Consider the following 22223-nt stretch of genomic DNA (forward strand, 5'->3'; position numbering starts at 1 on the left):
ACACACAAAGAGCAATTTCAATTTTGAAATATTTTTAAACGGAGCATAAAAGTGAGTTCACATTTATATTCCCTTTGCAAAATTTCACATTTTAAATCCAGTCATTTCAATTGGAGGATCTGCAATAGGAAGTTTTGAGTGAGGAAGAAATATTCCCATTGTACATTTCAAATTAGGGTCAACTTGGTCATGCAAATTCACTGTTTGACCAAAATAAAACTGCTTGATTTAAAAGTTACCACTTCGTGGTACTTCGTCAACCATACCCGCCACCTGAGTTTATCTTGAAAGCGGAAAGGAGGTCCGCTAGACGCCAATCTCCGCACCCAGCCCGACCCCTCTGTTTGCTGATTCATGGAAAGACTTTGTGTTTACCTTTTGGGTACCGGTTCATCGGCTGCTTTTGTTGGTTTTACCGAAGGCTGGTTATTTTGATACGCTACTCAATTAAAGAAGTTTTCTTTTGCATAATCGCTCTTGGGTCCTCATCTTTCCACACCACAGAATAATCAAGCCAAGAATGGACCCAGCGAGTGCAAACCCGATTCAGAGTGCTGTTGAGCTGCAAGGGGCCATGCTCGGAAGACATGACACGGAGCTAGTCACTGCTCGGCATGCGGTTGATTCCCTGGCCGTCCAGCTCTCAGATTTGTCCACGCAGGTTCACCAACTTAAGGCGGGCTCTCCTGCTTCCAGGAGGGTGGAATCCCCAGAGCCCAGAGTCAACAACCCTCCTTGTTACGCCGGTGAGCCCTCACAGTGTCGGTCGTTTCTCACCCAGTGTGAACTTGACTTCTCTCTCCAGCCAGTGACCTACGCTAGAGAGCGAGCTCGGGTCGCTTACGTCATCTCGCTCCTGACTGGACGAGCCCGCGAGTGGGGAAATGCTGCTTGGGAGGCTGAGGTCGAGTACATCGCAAGCTTTGACAGCTTCAAGGAGGAGATGATTCGGGTAGTTGACCGTGAACGCCCCAGCTGTGTTCCAGACGTTAATCAATGACGTTCTAAGAGACATGCTTAATATCTTTGTTTTCGTGTATCTTGACGATATATTGATTTTCTCTCCGTCTCTCGGGGTACACATACAGCATGTGCGTCGAGTCCTTCAACGCCTCCTTGAGAATCGCCTGTTCGTAAAGGCTGAGAAATGCACTTTTCACGCGCCCTCCGTCACCTTCCTCGGTTCCGTGATCTCCGTTGATGGCATTAGTATAGACCCTGCGAAGGTTCGGGCGGTTTTTGGGTTTTTCTAATTTTTATCGACGTTTTATACGTAACTTCAGTCAAGTAGCGGCTCCCCTTACAGCTTTAACATCTGTCAAGTCATGTTTTAAGTGGTCAGAGTCCGCTCAGAAGGCATTTGATCACTTAAAATCTCTTTTTACCTTGGCTCCTATTCTCGTGACCCCTGATAGCTCTAAACAATTCACAGTCGAAGTCGATGCGTCAGAGGTGGGAGTGGGGGCCATCCTCTCCCAACGCTCGTCCGACAATTAATTGCACCCCTGTGCTTTTTTTTCCCACCGTCTCTCGCCTGCGGAGCGCAACTATGACGTAGGCAATCGTGAGCTGCCGGCCATACGTTTGGCCTTGGGAGAGTGGCGTCAGTGGTTAGAGGGTGCTACCTTACCGTTTATTGTGTGGACGGATCACCGTAACCTAGAGTACATTCGCTCGGCTAAGCGGCTCAACGCTCGTCAGGCTCGCTGGGCTCTATTTTTCGCCCGTTTCGATTTCTCGATCTCTTATCGCCCTGGGTCTAAAAACGCGAAGGCCGGTGCCCTCTCCCGCCTCTTTGATTCCTCAGACTCACCCTCCACCTCCGAGGGAATAATCCCTCCCTCTCGAGTTGTCAGTGCGGTTGTCTGGGGAATAGAGAGGGTGGTCAAACGCGCCCTGTCTCGCTCTGTCGCTCCGCGCAACGTCCCCAGGAACCTCCTTTTCGTTCCCGTTATGGCACGCTTAGCTGTTCTTCAGTGGGCTCATTCCTCCAAATTGACCGCCCGTCCCGGCGTTCGGGGCACGCTCTCCACTATTCGCCAGCGCTTCTGGTGGCCCACTCTTGACCGCGACTCGCGACGTTTCATTGCTTCATGTACGGTCTGCGCGCAGAGTAAATCTAGCAATTCTCCGCCGGCGGGTCTCTTAAGACCACTACCCACTCCGTCTCGTCCTTGGTCTCATATAGCACTTGATTTTATTACTGGCTTACCCCCGTCAGCATGTAATACTGTCATTCTGACTATAGTGGATCGATTTTTAAAGGCCGCGCACTTTATCCCTCTTCCTAAACTTCCTTCGGCCAAGGAGATGGCTCAGGTTTTGGTCAATCACGTCTTTAAGATACACGGTCTACCCACTGACGTCGTTTCAGACAGGGGTCCTCAATTCACGTCCCAATTCTGGAAAGAATTTTGTCGCCTCATTGGCGCGACTGTCAGCCTCTCCTCTGGATTTCATCCCCAGACTAACGGCCAGGCTGAACGCACCAATCAGATCGTTGGCTGCCTTCTGCGCAGCTCAGCCTTTCGTAGCCCTTCATCTTGGTCAGAGCAATTACCATGGGCAGAATATGCCCATAATTCTTTACCTACGTCCGCAACTGGTTTATCCCCGTTTAACTCCTGCCTTGGTTATCAGCCGCCTTTGTTCTCCTCACAGAATGCTGATTCCGATGTCCATTCAGTGACTGCGTTCATCAATCGCTGTAAGCGCACCTGGAGAAGAGTTTGATCCACGCTTTGTCGCATTAAGACCTGTACTCGAAAGTACGCCAATAAGCGTCGTATCAGAGGGCCTAAGTATCATTGTGGTCAGAGAGTGTGGCTATCCACCCAAAAATGTACCTCTCCTGACTCCTTCCCACAAACTGGCCCCCCGCTTTATCGGGCCTTATCAAATTTCTAAGATCATTAGTCCTGTTGCGATCAAATTGAAACTCCCTCCCAATCTTCGTCGCATCCATCCTGTTTTTCATATTTCCTGCATTAAACCGTTTGTACGCGCGCCTTCTCCTACTCCTCCGTCTGTCCCTGTTCATGTCGAGGATGGCCCTGTTTACACAGTGCGTAAACTCCTAGATATGCGTCGTCGTGGACGGGGCCACCAGTTTCTCGTTGACTGGGAGGGTTTTGGTCCTGAGGAGAGAAGTTGGATCCCCTCCCGGGACGTTCTGGACCGTTCTCTCATCGATGAATTCCTCCGCACTCGCCAGGTTCCTCCCTTGGGAGCACCAGGGGGCGCTCCTTAGGGGAGGGGCACTGTCATGGTTTCGGTTTTCCTTCTCTTCTTCCCCCTCCTCTGCTGGTTATTTTGCCACACTCACACACCTCTTCAGCTGTTTCTCATTATCTCTACTCTGTCTCGTTAATAGATTCACACCTGTTCTCTCTTTTCCTTAATCATCCTGGCTATTTCTTGTTCCCCGTGTTTGTGCTCTCTGCTTGATTATTTCGTTTGCTGTACATGCAGAAGCTTCACAACCATCTTGTTCCTGTCCTGTCCTGTCCTGTCGGATCCTACCCTGCCTCTCGTGCTCCAGTCTCCGGTCAGATCTAACGTTGCCTTAAGTTAACCTGTTGCTCTGCTCTCTGTCCAGCCCTGCTGGTGCTGACGAGTACTCTGGACAGTGACCATACCCGCCACCTGAGTTTATCTTGAAAGCGGAAAGGAGGTCCGCTAGACGCCAATCTCCGCACCCAGCCCGAGCGCCGGCCCGACCCCTCTGTTTGCTGATTCATGGAAAAACTTTGTGTTTACCTTTTGGGTACCGGTTCATCGGCTGCTTTTGTTGGTTTTACCGAAGGCTGGTTATTTTGATACGCTACTCAATTAAAGAAGTTTTCTTTTGCATAATCGCTCTTGGGTCCTCATCTTTCCACACCACATAAGGAATATAAAAAAATGTATAAGCCTATAAATTAAAATTAATATAAATTTGACCCAAACTCCTTACCTGTAAGACTCTTAAGGCATAGTTGTGTCAGGCCGAGGTCCGTCTGACTGTGGTGGATGTTGTTATGTACAGCGAGAGCATAACTGGAGTTATAAAGCTGACTGCCTCGTATTATCCGCAGATTGTCCAGAGGAACCGAATGCACTGAGACATGAGCTATCAGCACATACCCCTGAACCTCAACAATCCCCTGCAGACAAACAAAATACAAGCACATATTTTCATTTTAAAATCTGATTGAAATTGAGACTCATTATAAGCGAGTTGATTAATTAATAAAAAGCAATCTATTATTCCGATCTGTTTTTTTTTTTTTTACTTGAAGTACCGTATTTTCCGGACTATAAGTCACACTTTTTTTCATAGTTTGGCTGGTCCTGCGACTTATAGTCAGGTGCGACTTATTTATCAAAATTAATTTGACATGAACCAAGAGAAATGAACTAAGAGACAAGAACCAAGAGAAAACATTACCGTCTACAGCCGTGAAAGGGCGCTCTATGCTGCCAGAGAGCAGCATAGAGCGCCCTCTCGCGGCTGTAGACGGTAATGTTTTCTCTTGGTTCTTGGTTCTAAATAAATGCGACTTATAGTCCAGTGCGACTTATATATGTTTTTTTCCTCATCATGACGTATTTTTAGACTGATGCGACTTATACTCAGGGGCGACATATAGTCCAAAAAATACGGTAGTAGGCTTATGTTAAGATGAGTCATTCATGTAATGCACAACCCTTTGAGCTTTAAAATATTATTGTGCCTGTATAATTTAAAGCATCTACTGTATATTAAACAGTATTGTAGACTGTAGGCTATGGTCAAACTCAGGCACATACACATTATTAATTACATTGTGATTATTTACACAGTAGCAAAGAAATTGAACAGGAATGTAGAAAGGGTTTTGCTCCAATATACATCTGCTGTGTAATAAAAAGCACTGTAGAGATTAGGGGTGTGCCAATAGACAATAGTATCGTGTATTGGCGATAGACAGATAGACTTGTGAATTCTCTCATCATAAAGAACAAAGTGAAGATGTAGGTGCGATGTAAGTATAAGATATTTATTCATCATATATACTATAGTGTAGCTTATACTGATTATAACAGGAGTGTTTTTAAAGTGCATAAACTTGCACTAGACTGAGCTTATGATGATGTCTTTTGCTCGTTTTCTGTAGCTGCTTTTTGAATAACTGAGGAAATGTAAGCATTATGATTAGTAGCTTAACTTACAATGTTTCTGTTAATTTGTTATCATGTTAAAGGTTTAGTTCACCCAAAAATGAAAATTAGCCCATAAATTACTCACCCTCAAGTCATCCTCATCCATTCAGCGGGTGTTGCAGTGCATCAGTCCAACAGAAGTTAAATAAAATGCACCCATCCATTAAAAAAAAGTGTCTCATATGGCTCAGGGGGGTGAACAAAGGTCTCCTGTAGTGAATCGATGCATTTTTGTAAGAATAATATCCATATTCAAAACATAATAATCACTTTAATCTAGCTTGCGCCAACAGTTGTACAAGGAAGCAGCTCCGGGAAGATGATGTATGAGGTCGGCTTTGCGCATGTGTTGCTAAGTCTCATGAAAACCAACATTTGTTAACAGGAGCAAAGGAAGCAAAGTTTCCTTACTTTAGCAAAGCAAAACCAGTCTCTTCTTGGCTTACATTGAAATCTTCCGACATTCTTCTTTACAAATACTCGTTATGTACTTCTAATTAGTGACCATTGTTTTGATTTGATCTCTCCCCTTTGCTTCCGTGTGCGTCACTTCTGAGCATCACATGTGCAATCCGACCTCATACGTCATTCGCCTGGAACTCCTTCAGTTTACAACAGTAAGGCAAGCTACATTAAAGTGATTATTAAATTTTGAATATTTATATATTTTTCTAACAAAAACACATCGATTCGCTATAGAAGGCCTTGGTTAGGAGCCGTGTGAGACAGTTTTTTATGGATGGGTGCTTTTTATTTAACTTCTTTTGGACTGATGCATGCAACACCCACTTAATGCAATGATACAGCTTGAAAGATCAAAGACAATTTTAAATATAACTCTGACTGTATTTGTCTGAAAAAAGAAAGTCATATACACCTATAATGACTTGTGGGTGAGTAATTTATGGGCTAATTTTCATTTTTGGGTGAACTAACCCTTTAAATACAGATTCAGTCATAGGATGACTGACGCTCGAGGACAGCCTTACGCTGGAGTTGGTTAATTTTTTGGCAATGAAACTAAGTAAATAAATAATTAAATAAATTAGCACAATAATATAATGTATCGCGATCTCACATGTTGATGATATGTTGATATGAAAATTGAGCATATCGCCCAACACTAGTAGAGATACACACAACAGACCCGTACCTGCAGGAAGGAGAGATCTGGATTTCCCTGCAGGTGTGTGATCTCCAGGTTACCATGAACCACCTGGCAGCCCGTGTACAGCAGCCTGAGCATTTCATAATGATTCTCAAGACTGGAGGGTAAAGCCAACTTCATATCGGTCCCAACACATACTGAAAAATAAAACAAAGATGTACAGATCAGCATGGATGAATAAAATGATATGGATTATTTGTTATTGTCACACTGACCTATATGGAAGGCATCTTAGACATGCTGACATCTAGCAGTGCGGAAGCAACATTACACAAATGTTTCCAGTTACCAATTTGAACATATAAATATTTGGTTTATAAACATTTCATTAGTTAAAAATTTAAAATAACTGCTAGTTGCAGCCCTATTTCCTGACCCCTTATGTTCTATAAAAATAAAAGAATGGAAATCAATCTCAGACTACTGCCTATAAAGTAAGGCACTGTAAACTGCAGGGTAACATTTGACTGTACTGGACTGTAAACCAAAACTTCTCAAATTCTCTCTATAGATTCACTGGTCTGTTTGAAGAGTTTAGATGCAAAAACCTCTAAGTGCCATCTGTAATTTTGTCAGGCTTCTATGTTCAGTATTTTTACTCTAATGGCAAAATATAGGTCATTTTCTACACAATTAAAGTGAAATAACTCAACATAAATATAGGAGCCTGATAAAAATGCTCATTTTAGAACAAAGTGTCAGACAGCACTCAATCTGTTTTTTGATAACATTTCACACAAGTCAGTGAATTCCAGGATATCCTGTACATAATTTATAAATCTGCACACATTATTACACAGATTTGAAATGTTTCTGTAATGTCAGAGCTGCATTGATGAAAATGTGCAAATAAGTGTGATTTTTATTTTATTTTAAATAAGCTATTGCTTTAACATGTCGAAGCATTATTGAAAGAGCTGTTTTTGTCTACTAACAGAAGTGACATATTAATGCATGCTGATGGAGACTGAATAACAAGTCAGTTTACAGTTCACATTTCCTTTCCAAGTTCCGTTGGTCCTCTTTCATCATCCTAACTATTCCTCATCTGTGTGCATGAGTGTGTGAGGGGCGGCTGGAGGTCTTGATTAGAAAACAACTCTATTAGTCCATGTCTCTGTGGGCCCTTTCTCTTTCTATTTCTCTTTCTGGCTCATTGTACTTCTGTTTCTACATAATAATTTTTTTAACTCCTACTTGCACCTGATTGAGACTGGTTGAAATGCAGTTGTTTTACACCTCAATGTATTGCCAATGACATCCAAACCAACAGGTTTACACACACACACAGACACTCGCTCTGAGTACCTCTTATTTTGCTCAATTTTTTTCCATGCAGTTAATCAATATATTACCCAGGCCATTTAACTGGCTGATATGGTTATTTTATTGGTGATTCTTGTCTTATAAACAGTAGTAGTATTCTTTATTTATCTGCATGGGGAAATTGTTTCAGTGGACTTCTGCATGGACATTTTTAACAATAACCAACAAACAGAGGGACAAGACAACATAAAACAACAAGAATCTAAAAAAAAGTGATTTTGTCAAATCAACAAAAATGTGGTTTACATGAGTTCATGTGAAGCAGCATTATATGTGATGTGAGTCACTCAGAGTAGTGTTGCGCTACCTTGATGTTATGATTTCAGTTTCATTCTGATTAATCGTGCAGCCCTAGATAAAATAATCTCATTGATTCAAATACACCCACACATCATTTCTTTGACGCTTTAAGAATATAGGTAATAAATATATAGTAATTGTTCACAAATATATAAAATTAACTGCCCTGCAACAGGGTTATAAAACTAACCTACAAACAAATAGAAACTATTAACAAAATGAGACTTGATTGAAAGCCTGTCCCTGTCAATCATCTTTTGCATTAACAGAAAGGTTTTAATTTAGACTGCAGATTAATTGTATCTTAAACAAAAATGTTAAAAAAAATGTAATTTATAGACATTTATTACAAGTCTATATATATATATATATATATATATATATATATATATATGTGTGTGTGTAATAAAATCTGTTAAAAAATCCAGAAAAAAAATAAAATAACGGAAAACATGGGATTTGGGTAAGATTAAACAGATTTCTTAGGGCCCTAAATGTTATTTTTGTTAAACTTTTAATAAACTGTTGTTACACGTTATCCGTTTTATTATTTCAGTTAATTAGACATGCTTTTGATGATTACAAACAGAACAAAAAAGTAATAATAATAACTTTGTTTCAGTACAACTGTAAAATTAAAGTACTAATATTTCATGTTGTAGAGAAAAAAAAAGGAAATTGTGAAAAAAATATATATATATGGGGGAAAAAATAAAAGGATTTCATAGAGCCCTATGTGTGTAGTAGTAAAACAAGAGACCATCGTCTACACACCAGTATAGACACATTCCTTGTGTCATTGGAAACTTGTTGTGTCACAAGGCACAGCACAGGAGAGACAGATTGAATATAAATCAGTGCTCTTTACCTGTGCTGTGAGCAAATTCACCACACCTACTCTTGGTGTGCGGCCAGACAGGAAGTGGAGTGTGTACTTCGCTAGCATGTACTTTTAATAGGTTTTCAGCTGCCAAATTCTGTTAACCGCTGCTGCCACGGAGACTGATCTCACAGACAACAATACAAACAACAGAGTAGAAGCTGAACGTTTACGGCGACCAAAGATCAAGTGCTGCCTACCGACTCCTGACCTCAGCTATAATAAGAGAAACACCAAAGCTTGTCGCAAAAACGTCCCTTATGATCCTGGCCACAGAATCAGGCTCTCTAAGAGGTGCTATAACTTTGCTTGTGTCCTTCGGTCAACGACCTCAAATGCTGCTCAATGGACTAGCCAGTACATTAAAATCAATAAAACAAACAAAAAAAAAATGACAAGAACACTCAACTAAAGGGAACGTTTAAGTGCACATAATGATTTTGAATTCAATTTCTGAATCAAGGGCATAAAAAAATAGTGTTAGTCACAAGTATAGTGCATAGAAAATACTTAATCTTTTTTCTCAGCTTTTAACAAAACATATCAGTGCAAATTCTATTCTTGCTCTCTTGCACAGTCATACAACAAACAAGAATTACTCAACCGACAAGAAGAACAAGATTTGGACTCTGTGTTTGTGAAGTGTATATTAGTCTGTTCTGACACACTGCTACATGCATACCTAATACATATGGGATGCACGCATGCATATGCTGGAGTAAAGCATGCAAGCATTCCTGACGGGAGAATGACCTTGCACATACTTAACTTATAGAAACCTTCCTGCATGTAACCAAACACAACGACAGCCACAGTTACACCATTCTTTATTGCTTGCACCATAGTCGCAAGTGCATTATTGAGTTCAACTGGATTATCTAGATTTCTGTTTATAGGGTTTTGATATTGGCAATGCTTTAACTGTTAATTTTGCACAGTAAAAGCCTTTTGGTAAAGGGATTTTTGAAGTTTCAATATTTATCTAGTTATGGGTTTAGAGCTTCTACAGAGACTATAGTCACATGAAGCTGTGAATGTAAATACATCAAAAATCTGTGTGTCGTTGGTTTCGTGATAACAGAGATGGAATGTAAATGCACAATTAACCATTAGGCCAAGGGGCAGCTGTGGCCTAATGGTTAGAAACTTGGACTCGTTACCTGAAGGTCGCAGGTTCGAGTCTCGGTGCTGGCAGGAGTTGTAGGTGGGAGGAAGTGAATGAACAGCGCTCTCTTCCATCCTCAATACCCATAGCTGAAGTGCCCTTGAGCAAGGCACTGAACCCCCAGTTGCTCCCAGGGCGCTGGATCTATAGCTGCCCACTGCTCTGGGTGTGTGTGTTCACGGTGTGTTAACTTCTCACTGTTGTGTGTGTGCACTTGGATTGGTTTAACATGCAGAGCACCATACTTGGCAAACGTCACGACTTTCACAATTTATGTGATTAAATGAGCGTGAAAATCTGACTAAATCTCCTGTGGCAACTAGCAGTGTTATCATGGAGGCTGAGAAATGAATACAACACTGTGGACAACAGGTACAAGCCATTATTCCTGTTTTCCATGCTCATGGAGTAAATATTTTTACATGGCTTTTTAAAAATGCTAGGTAGCCGGTGTTTCACATGTGTTTGGCCAATCAGCATACACTTACATCACTGGTGGTTCCCATAGAACTGTTTTAGACCCTACTTTGAAGCATGAGCTAAACACACCAAAAAGCGGGAACTTCCGCCAATAGTTCTAGGAACTATGAAAAGATTCCTCCAGTGTTCACACCGTAACTATAACAATAACTATGCAAGTGTCTACATCAACAGATAATAACATTCTGTTTATTCTAAGCATTTGTTGCAGTTATGCCATCTGCCGCTTTAATGGTCAAGCTCTTTAAAGTCTAAAAATGTTGCAACATTCAATACTTATATTTATGGGTATAGAGAACATAGTGATCTGTAAATGTAAACACATCAACAATTTACTGTGATGTGATAGTGGACAGACAACTATAGTCTAATGGAGCTTAAGTACTTTTGTATTTGATCTGTATTTATAGGTAACATCCACAATTCAAATGTATTGGAAATGTCTAATAGATTATTTTTGTGTTTACTTTGGAGGAAAAGGGAAAATCAAAAGTGAGGGATAGTATTCACGTAATAGCCTAATATCAGATGTGTAATAAATATATATTTACCGGTGGTGTCTCCTTAAAAGCATGTCTTTGTTTGTTGCATTTCATGTAAATAATACAAAGAAACCGTGGGTTACCATGAAATCTATAACTAATATGATTCCCACCAGAAAAACACTGCACACAACAGATGATAATATTATAGCAAATTATTTGAATTATTTCTATAGTAGGTTTGAGTCACGTGACTTCTCTATAGAACGGGACAATGTCATTAACACCATAAGTCCCAGGGAAGTCACAAGACTTTTTAAAAGAGCAAACATTAATAAGGCAACTGGCCCTGATGGGGTCTCAGCTTTCCTTTTGAAGACATGCGCAGCGGATCACATCAGCCTGGGTCCCTGTCTTTCAAAGGTCTGTTGATTCATATACAGTTTCATCTCTCTGGAAAAAGGCAATAATACTCCTCTGGAAAAAAATAATTATAGACCAGTAGCCTGACTTCTACTATAATTAAATATCTGGAAAAGTTAATGGTGGGGAAGTTGAAGTCAAACATAAAGGGACAGCTAGATCTGTATTTTGCCTACAAAGACAATCGGGGAACAGACAATGCTTTATTAACTATAACACACTCTATTTTACAACATCTTAAAAATAAAACAAGGCCTATGCTAGACTGCTGTTTGTGGACTTCAGCTCTGCCTTTAACCCTCTGCAGCCACACATCCTTCTCAGTAAACTTAGGCAGATGTCTGTGAATCCATACATCATGAAGTGGTATCACTAAGACACAGCAGGTCGGAGTGAATCAGGCATTATCTGAGTCTAAAGTTGTGAATACAGGTGTTCCACAAGGATGTGTGAGTTCTCCCATTTTGTTTACATTATATACAAATGATTGTACGAGTAGCTATCCCAGCACTTTTATTGTTAAGTTTTCTAAAGACACTGCCATCTTAGGACTTATGGATATGGACATTTATAGTTTTCTTTTGGAGGTTAAAAATATATAAAAAAATAATAATAATAATAATAATAATAATAAATTATTAATTAATTTATTATACAAGTTATATATATATATATATATATATATATATATATATATATACAGACCTCTAACACTAGCTTTCTAACACTATTCTTTTTCTATTCTATCTGTTTTATTTTCTTTATTATATTATTTAAAAGCCCTTGATACGTGTACTGTGTTTAAGCTAACTGAGACTTGTTATAGCACTTATATATGATTGCTTCCTTTGTCCTCATTTGTAAGTCGCTTTGGATAAAAGCATCTGCTAAATGACTAAATGTAAATGTAAAAACTTTGTACAATGGTGGGAGGACCATCATCTCATTGTTAACACTAAGAAAATTGAAGAAATTATTTTTGATCCAAAGCATCTGGGGGACTATTCTCCATTACTGGTCCATAACAGTTGTATTACCCAGGTTCATTTTTACAAATACTTGAGTATCTATATTGATTGTAAACTGTCTTGGCATATCCATGTGAGTTCTATAAAGACAAATAAAAACAAATAAAGTAATCCTGTAATTACACTAGGGCTGTCAAAATTGCTCAAAAATGACGTTCGAATATTCCCTCTAAAAAAATACACGAATATTCGAACTATTCGAACATCTGGTTGCGCATGTTGTCAATGACGCACATTACGTCAATAACAGGCAAAAATAATACAAAGAGACATAACTACTTGTATAGATAGTCTATTTAAGTTTAAACATATATGACAACGTATTACCTACACAAAAACAAGGAAATCAACTAATGGCCAAGACTGCAGACCTCACGCTCTCTCATCCTCACGTTCTCTGCGCATAATGGTTTAAATGAATAAACAAATTTTTGTGCAAGCAATTTAAGGTCGCGACTGTTGTCCCAAATATAGCAGGCTTCATTCAGTGATTGAAACAAATATTATTAATATTAATTGAAGTTTTACAGCATATAGAACTGACATTGAATGCTCCGAGCGAGCTGTGCTGTGGTAAACATTGAACTTTTCCTTGACATGAAACAATAAATAATCAAACCTCGGATCCATTGCTTGACAGAACTCCCCGAAGCGTGCCCCATCCGCGATACTGATCGGTCTCATGTCCTTAAAAATGAACGAAATTATTTTATCTGTTATGGCCTCTTGTCATGTTGCAGACAAAGAGCTTGCGGCGGGCGATGCAAAGTAACGTTAAGTGTCAAGACGTGACTGTTTAGCTGGAGTTCCACACATTATGCCATGCTCATTTGGGTGCACATTTTTGAGATGTGACCTCATGTTGCTAGTTGTCGAATGGTATGCTAACTGTATCTTAAATAGCTTGCATACAACAATCTCGCGGGTCAACAATTTTACCTCATTTTCTCTGCTGCGGTCGAGTTGCAGAGGCTGTGACCTGTTCCTGAACCCTCAGGCGCGCTAGCGCGCCCACTCGCAAAGCAGACAACCATGCCTCTACTACCGCGGGCCTTTTTTTTTTCCACATTTTTTTTTTATTCGAATATTAATTTTCACCTTCGAAATTCGTTTTTTTTAAACTATTCGAATACATATTCGAATTTAGAATATTCGTTGACAGCCCTAAATTACACATCACACTAATTTTCAGGATCCTGCCATAATGATTATATCTCCAGATTTAGACACTTTTATGGTGCTTTTTTGTCATTTTTGTAGCTTACCAGCCTGTATTTACCATTCACTTTCATTGTATTGTAAAGAGCAGCATGAACATTCTGCTAAACATCTTCTTTTCTGTTCCACAGAAGACAAAAAGTCAAATGTGTTCAGAGTAGTGCTGTCAATCAATAAAAAAAACAACAACAACAAATGAATCACCCATTTTTCTGTAATTAATCGCGATTAATCCCACCCAACATTTAAAAACGTTATTGATTTCCTGTTTTTATTTTGTTCTTTGATTAACAGACATCACAGCAGTTGGGTTATACTGTAAGTTTTTTTTTGTTGTTGCTGCAATTACTTTAAGAGCTGCTGCAGCTGAACATGACACAGATCCTATAAGCATCATATTTTCTCACAAATCTTTACCTTTTTTGACCCACTTCAGGTATTAAAATCTTTACTAATGGGCTGGGCAGTTGAATCGGGTATGTTACATGAGGGAAACAGTGCTGGGGTGCTCTCGAACAGTTTGGAAAATTCTTAAATCTGACTTACATATAACAAATATTTATATATTTAGGTTTTAATCGCCTTTGTGGAAACTTCATGACTTAACTGATGACAAAACTACAACATTTCATGCTCATAATTTCTGTTTCACATTAATATGAAATGGTATACAGTGTGTGCTGCCGCATTTGTGCTTGCAATTGCAGAGCACGCACTATGAGCACTGTATATTGGCTGACAACACAGGAAAATTAATATTCCTTGACAATAATGCTGTTCATTAGCAAAATAAAATACAGTCAGTCAAACATATGCAAAAATAAATATACTGGAGATTGAAGTAGGCTACATAATAAATAATATTTTGGTATTCAAATACATTTAGAATATGGAAACATTTGATTTTGTATCAAATGAGAGACCCAACGTTGGTTTCAGGTTCGTTTTAGCCTAAATTTATTTGTTTTGGCTTGTCGTTTATAACTTCTTACATTTTTAATTCTTGTTCTTTTCCAAATAGGCTACTGTTATTTTGTTAAAGAAAGAAATAATAAAATGTGACTTATACGCAACGTTTTTTGCTATATATGCTATGCCTAGCGTATTTTAACCATGTAGCAAACCTAAATATTTTAATAAATTACTGGAAAAAAAAAACTTTTTAAACCGTTTAAGTGATTGTATTAATCGGTCAAAAATTCTAACGGTCGGTTAATGGTTAACCGGTTATAATGAACATCTTTAATGTGAATGCTGATTTTTCATAGAAAAAAAAACAGTTTTTGAGGCAGTATATTAAAACTAGAATTAAAAGTTAGTGAACTAACTTTGATGTTGGCTTGGCCATCTTGGCCATGGGGCAAAAGAGCCACAGTACTTGTGTGCCCAACATTCTTGAGTTGCCCCGCTGCAAAAAAATAAAATAATAATACCATAAAAAAATACACCTGCAACAGTCGTTTTCCATGGTCCCTTGCTGTTTTCCTTTTTAATAAAAAGCCTAGGCTATGATAACAGCTAGGACAGGGTTGTCTAGCTGAATGCGAAATAAGTTATGCAAAAACTATAATCTCCTAAATACCATTCAATTTGATCTTATTTGAATAGTACTGACAACATATTTAAGTTATCACACAGTACTGAAAAATTAAAGAAGGGGCACTATATATAGTATACTTCGGCGAGTCAAGAGCTAAACAAAAAGTCCTGTTTCATTACAAAATACTGTACCTTTTATAAACTTTATACTATCACCAAAAAATTTTAATTTATATTTATTAAAAAATAAATATTTCATAAAACTGAAGCTTAAATATATTATTTCTATAGGCTATACAAAAAAGAAAAGAAAAAAGACTAAATAATAAGGCTGAATAAGCTGATCTATAGCATGTTAAATGGTGGTTGCCTGTCTATGAATGGTACACCCCTCTAAGCTCACAGAAGTGGTTTGACCCAAGTCCTCAGCAGCCAATGATATTGACCCGTTCAAACTGATTTTTAATGCGTACTTCACGTGTATTTCACGTGTATTTAACGTGTATTTAACATGTGAAATACACGTTAAATACGCGTTGATTTTTCACGTGTAAACGAGTTTAACGAGTTAAATACGTGTTGTCTACACGTGAAATACACGCGTTAAAATTCACGTGTATTTGACCCTCTTGGCCTTCCATATTTGACCCTCTTGGCCTTCCATACACATTAGATATAATGAAGGGAGACGTGAAAAAAGGACATCGCGTTGTTTTGATATGGATTACTTTATAACAGAATATTTGTTCGGCAGCACTTGTTTAGTTTAAAAGTAGACATGTCAAGCTTTCTATAGATATATCTCTCATGTCTCTTCGTTGAGTATTCATGGAGTTACAGTTCATTTTAATGACGTTTTTGTAAATGAAGATCAGCGCAGACAAAGGCTGCAGACAGCACGCCTTGTTTGTTATTTTTATTTTATAAGTGCACAAAGTTTTGTTGTTATTATGTTTGTATCCAAAAAAAGTAGACCCTTTACAGATTCGATTGATGTATTGCTATTATCTGTACGATTAAAACTGAAGGTGTAATTTAAGTAATTTTCGGGTATATCAGGAGAAAATGACTCAAAACGCATATCGACTCCAGAGGGTTTTAAAAGGCTGTCGTGACTTTTTTTCCTTCCAGTATTCATAAGCTGTATCACGCTGTCAAATTATATTTCATTTTGCACACATAAACAGCTCAAAAACACCTGAAATCTGCTCTTGTTGTGTTCTAATGGGTGGATTAGTGCATTCGCTGTGATATTATTTTTGGAAGCTCTTAAAAAAATATAAAAATGCTTTTATTCTGAGCTCGTAGTGATAACTGGGCTGGCTGATGAAGCGCTCATTTCTCTCTCGTCTTTCTCTCTGTTCTTTGGCCAGAGACATAATTTATTAATAAGATCTGACCCGGTAATAATAACATATGTTGGTTTAGCTTGTCAGTGTGAATGAAATGTGTATTTATTTGTCCGATCTCGCCACGAAACGCGGTTGTCATGTGACTTTTTTTTTCCTTCGCGATGTCAAATATTGCATTTTGCACACATACACGGCTCAAAAAAACCTGGATTTTGCTCTTGTTGTGTTCTAATGGATGGATTGTGTGCATTCGGAGTAATATTGTATTTTAAGAAGCTCTTAAAAAATATATAAATGACTTTACCATGTTGTGCAGCGCCGGATCAATCTATGTGACTTTCTGTCGGGTATTTCGACATATTTTGTATTTATTTGCTGTCGGTACATAAGCAAGAAGACTTTTCTCTGCTTGCTCCCTGAACACCAGAACACCGCGGTGCTGAATTGAGCTCTTTCGCTTTTCGCTCTTTTTTTCTGTTTATTTAAACTGCGATTTGTATTTGTTCGATCAGGTGCAGGAGGACGTGAACGTCCTGAAGGAGAGCTCGGTTCAGTGTTGCTGTTAGTGAGACGCGGCTCTCTCTCTCGTGCAGACCGAACACAGCGCGAGTCACCAGCTGCTCAGTTCAGCTTTCCCGCATCGCGGGGCTGAAGCCAACTTGATGTGTTGAATGCTCGGAGCACGTTATAAAACGTATTCTTAAAATACACATTTCTGTTTGAATAAATGCTCATATTAAATCATAGCATAACACATAAGTAGGTACAAAAATAATCAGTGATGCATATGTGACCATTTTGGTCGCAGTGTAGTTCCCTGCTTTGTTGTGCAGCGCCGATCATTCGCTGTGACCTTCAGCCTGACAGAGAAAATCTCACAAGCACATATAAACACTAATTTTCATGTGTATAATATATTCTTCTAATTGTTTTGTGCCGTTTCGCTGCAGTGTTTTAATGTGAAAGGCTGTAAATTCTCTATGTGGACTTCAAGTGTTCAGAGAAATACATCGCGAGCTCGCGGCCAGTTGGCGGCCGCGAATATATAATGTTATTACTTTAAACAGTTCAGAAACATCTGAATTTAGCTCTTGGTGTGTTCTAACGGGTAGATTGCGTGTAATCGCCGATATAATTTAATTTAAAAAGGTCTTAAATAAGAATAAATTCGCTCGTTGTGAGCTCCGTGTAGACTGAGCTGCCTGAGCTGACAAGCGGTGATTCTTCTCTCGTCTTTCTGACTGCTCTCTGCCCAGAAATCAATTATTAATGAGCCCTGACCGCTGTAATAATCAGATATGTTGGTTTAGCTTGTCAGTTTGAGGGAAATTGTATTATTTACTTGTATTGACCGATTTAAAAGTGAAATGAAACCTTAGAATGGGTATTGCAACTGTAGGGGCGCAATTTTTCTCAGACAATGTAAGTCTATGGGTAATGTATTAAACATTTAAAAATTAATTTAAAAAAAACTTTAAGTCTGATCAGTCTGAAAAGATATAGCACACACCACCGCTCTACCCCGCAGGTGTCTGCCGAGTTTGGGGCTTGTGGCTTTAAAGCCCTAGGAGGAGAAGCGTTTAGAATTTTTTAGTCTCAGAAAAATAATAATAATAAAAAAAGAAGTTTAAATAGCATAACAGTATGTTGGCTTTGCCAAGCCAACATAATAAGAAATATATTGATCTACAGCAGGGGTGCCCAACCCTGCTCCTGGCGATCGACTGTCCTGCAAAGTTTAGCTCCAATCCTAATCAAACACACCGGAAGCAACTAATTAAGGTCTTCAGGCTCACTTAAAAAATTAAAGGCAGGTGTGTTTGATTAGGGTTGGAGCCGAACTTTGCAGGACAGTCGTTCGCCAGGAGCAGGGTTGGGCACCCCTGATCTACAGTATAGTTGTTTAACCTTATCTTATTTCTTAATTTGTCTTATTTTAAATAATTTCAAGTCATCTTAAGGCCCCCTTGAAAGTTAAGCTAACCTTAGTTAAGAACCACTGGGGAACCTGTAACAAAAGTTAAAAGTTAAACGTCGTTAGGCCTATTTTAGGGGGGCTGAAGCTACCCCAAAATGTTCCTAAGCCCCCCTAAATGATAATAAGAACAACAATAACAATTTGATTTATCAACAACCGTATCCTCATTCATATTTAGACGCAACAAATGATATATATCTAGCTACAAAAAATAGCTGAAAAGTGGGAATTTGGACAGAAGTACGTAGAGTCATTGTGCTATCAAGATGATGCACCGCACCGTCTCGTTGCATTGGTGTGAACTGGCAGCTTTCAGAGCGCTGCAAGTAACTGGAGGATTCATCTCGTCTCGTCGTTACTCCAGTTTGGTCTGAACTCGCTACGCACCCTCCCGCCCACACACACCGATACACACGCTAATGGTGACAGGAAGATTGGTAAATGTCGTGATACAGAGTGAAATTGTACGTTGTTTTTGATTACCTGCTTACCTTTAGCTACGGTTTCTTGAGGTAAAGGAAAGGGGTTATTTTGGTTTGCTATGGAAAACTGTAGTCTAGCTAGAGTGAAAAAGCAAAATACAAGAAATGGTTAACTTAGCAAGCTAATCACAACTCTTTATTCTTTGCCAATAATATAACCTATCTCTATAATAGGCATATTCTAAAACAATATCAATCCCCATTGAATGTTGTTGTCAATGAAAACTAAATGTCATAGGGTCCCTGTTAATGCTATTACCATTGTATCCTTCAATTCATTGAGCAGATGAGATGGATATTCGAAGATATTTTAGCAGAGAGAAAGAGAAGCAGCTGCAGGAGATTGGCAGGTCAGTTGATTCTGAGGGAGCCGGTGTGATTGAGGTCAGTAATGGTCTATGTCTAAGGACTGTTTTTTTTTTTTTATATATATATATATATATATATATATATATATATATCAATATATATAAGTTACAAATACCCCCCCCCCACCCCCCCCCCCCATCTTCCAATCCTAGTGACGTCCCTGCGTTAAAGCCTGTTCCCACCAAGAATGTTCAAGTTATTGTTATCATTATAATTGTGGTGTGGACGTCTCTATTCTCAAAGAATTAGAGCAGTTATTAAAACTTTTTAGCTGTAGTTGTTATCTTTGGTGTGAATAGGCCTCTACTCTGATACTAAATGTCCATACTGCATGTGAAACTGAGGACCTGCAAACGTGTGGTGACACTTTCAGCTAACAGCATTGCTAAAAGCCACCATTACCAGCTCCGAAACACTCAACAATGAAACATGTAAAGCATATCTAAGACAGCTTTGCACACCCGCACCCACTGATAACAAAGACAAGCCCACTGAGCACAGCAATGAAATGACTGTTAGTTTACTATTTGGACACACGACATGTACTTATGCACATACAGAATCAGATGGCAAAACTGGCAGGGACTGATCTTGATTAGTTTTGAGAATGGGAGATGCGGTCACATTATAGAGGTCCCATGTCAACAATGTCCCATGCAAATGTCTCAATGCATTTGGTTATGGATTCTACTTGTCAACAAGACTGAATGCATCTCCAGGCTGTTGACAATCTGAAAGAATGCTTAAGACAACAGACAGTTTGCTGAAAATATTTAGGGGACATGAAAACATCAAACACTCAGACACATTCATTTTGCTACGTGTGTAATCTGAAGCTGACAGTTACACAGAACTTTAAGAGAAATGACCTTTGGAATAACTTCATTCAGCGAGCAGGAAGAAGTGTTTGATTTTCTAAGAACATGAATTCTTCCTCCAAATAAGTGCATGCACTGTACACACAGAACAGTGAAAAGAAATTGTATAAATGTGTAAACTGAACAAAAACGAATTATTGTATACGACATAGTGATTTTTTTTGTGTGTTTTATGCAAAAAAATAAAAATAAAAAACACCTTAACCTGGAATATAACAGCAATTAAATTTTGTACACAATTTTGTAAATCTGTGAGATTGCTGAGTCCACCGTTTTAGATACTGATGTGTCTGCCATATTTTAGGCCTATATATCAAATGTTATATAATAACCCAATATTATTACTATGGTACAATGGTGTTTTGGATTGGTACTAAATTAATAACATGTATAATAAATAACATGTTTCATGTATAGTGTTTTTGAGCATGTTCCATGGTAGCATCATGTAATTCTCACACTTATAGTCCCATGTGAATGGTTATTACTCATTATATATCTGAAACTGATTATTATCATCATCGTCACTATTATTATGTTGTTGTCGTCCTGCATTCATGACCCAATTCATGCTATTATATTATGAAATATTTATTAAAATAATAACATGTGCATCATAGTCAGTATCGTATTTGTTGTAGTTTTTCTTTGATCATGACCCAGTTAAATGTCACTGTCTGATTGATGCACATTATTAAAGTTGTGGGTGTAGTACATTTTGAATCACATTTTGGTGTCATTAATATTAAATATTTTTTTTATGTATTTATACTAAGATATCAGGAGTTGTGACTGTTAAACTCCTGAACTCTTGGCTGTCAGGTTTCAGCACTATTGTCATGCAGAAGTTGCAAATCAAGTTTGTGTAACAAACTTCACCTATGATTAATGCGCCAACGGTGTGAGAAAAAAAACTTCCCGATGGGATTTTCTGAATTTATCCACATTATATTAGTCCAAATTAGGTACACGAATACAGGCTTGAATGGTAAAGCTGTTTACTATAATAAAACATCTTATGGTTCACATTTCGTCAACATTAAAAGCGGCAAAACCAAACGCTCGAACAGTCCCGTAAAAATGCAGTGGGCCCCGCGCGCCGGTCGCGTCGCGAATTTAACCGAGTAAATGGGGTGTCAACCACTTGAGTTTCTGCACAAGAATGTGTTCAGCTGCTGTTGTTGGTGTTAAACTCTCTATCTGCTCCGTCACTTCACATTAACGTAGTATGTAATACCATACGGGAGTTTGGGGATCATGTGGGAATGTGTGGAGATGACCTACCTTCTCTCCCTGAAGTGGCTGTAATACCCAACAGCAGCAGCAGGACCCAGACGAGCCCAAAACTTCTGTCCGCCTCCATCGATTAGTCCTCCATTAGTTAATAGTCCTCCAGTTCATACCAGGACCCCGTACACGTTACACGGACCACCCTCGTGTAGTTTCGATGCGTTTAATATACCTGGTTTCGTCTCTTTGTTATTTCCCGAATACCAACAACTTCCTGGCAGGAGCGAGTGCGCCTGACTCTCCAGTCAGTGTGCGTGTGTGTGTGTGTGCCATAATACGCGCGCTCCCGCGGAGGAGTGGCAGTACGGATTGACTCCAGCAGTACAGCGGCTCTACTGCAACATTCATGAAGTCCAATTATGGAATCGGGAGCAGTTTTAACAAGGGCAAGACCAACGCTAGCTGTCATATTTTTTGACTTCAGTTAATATTTCTCCTATTTACATTCAAAGTCTTGATAACCAAAAAGCATTTCCAGCGTTGGTGCCCTAGAATTGTTTTTTACACTTTATTGAATCAGAATCAGAATAGATTTTATTAAGTAGGAGGAATCTGACTTTACGACTGGAGCTTCCAGTGCAGAAGAAAGTACGGACATAGAGCAAACATACAGGAATAACACAGTAGAAATGGACTATACTAATAGGCTATAAGAAGAACAGAAAAATAAATAATTAAATA

General features: G+C 38.8%; 1 protein-coding gene across 1 annotated transcript in view; it reads right to left on the minus strand.

Moving 5' to 3' along the window:
* The window catches only part of LOC132122052 (receptor tyrosine-protein kinase erbB-2-like), a 40256-nt gene extending 18451 nt beyond the window's left edge, over positions 1 to 21805 (minus strand). Inside the window, exons 1-3 of the mRNA XM_059531915.1 lie at positions 21537 to 21805; positions 6338 to 6489; positions 3956 to 4145 (exon numbers count right to left, since the gene is read on the minus strand). Coding sequence (XP_059387898.1) covers positions 3956 to 4145; positions 6338 to 6489; positions 21537 to 21615 — 421 coding nt within the window. The 5' untranslated portion in view covers positions 21616 to 21805. The remainder of the gene's footprint in view (positions 1 to 3955; positions 4146 to 6337; positions 6490 to 21536) is intronic.
* Between the last annotated feature and the right edge of the window lie 418 nt (positions 21806 to 22223).

This window comes from Carassius carassius, chromosome 40 (genome assembly GCF_963082965.1).
Source record: "Carassius carassius chromosome 40, fCarCar2.1, whole genome shotgun sequence".
In the NCBI taxonomy this organism is placed as follows: Eukaryota; Metazoa; Chordata; class Actinopteri; order Cypriniformes; family Cyprinidae; genus Carassius; species Carassius carassius.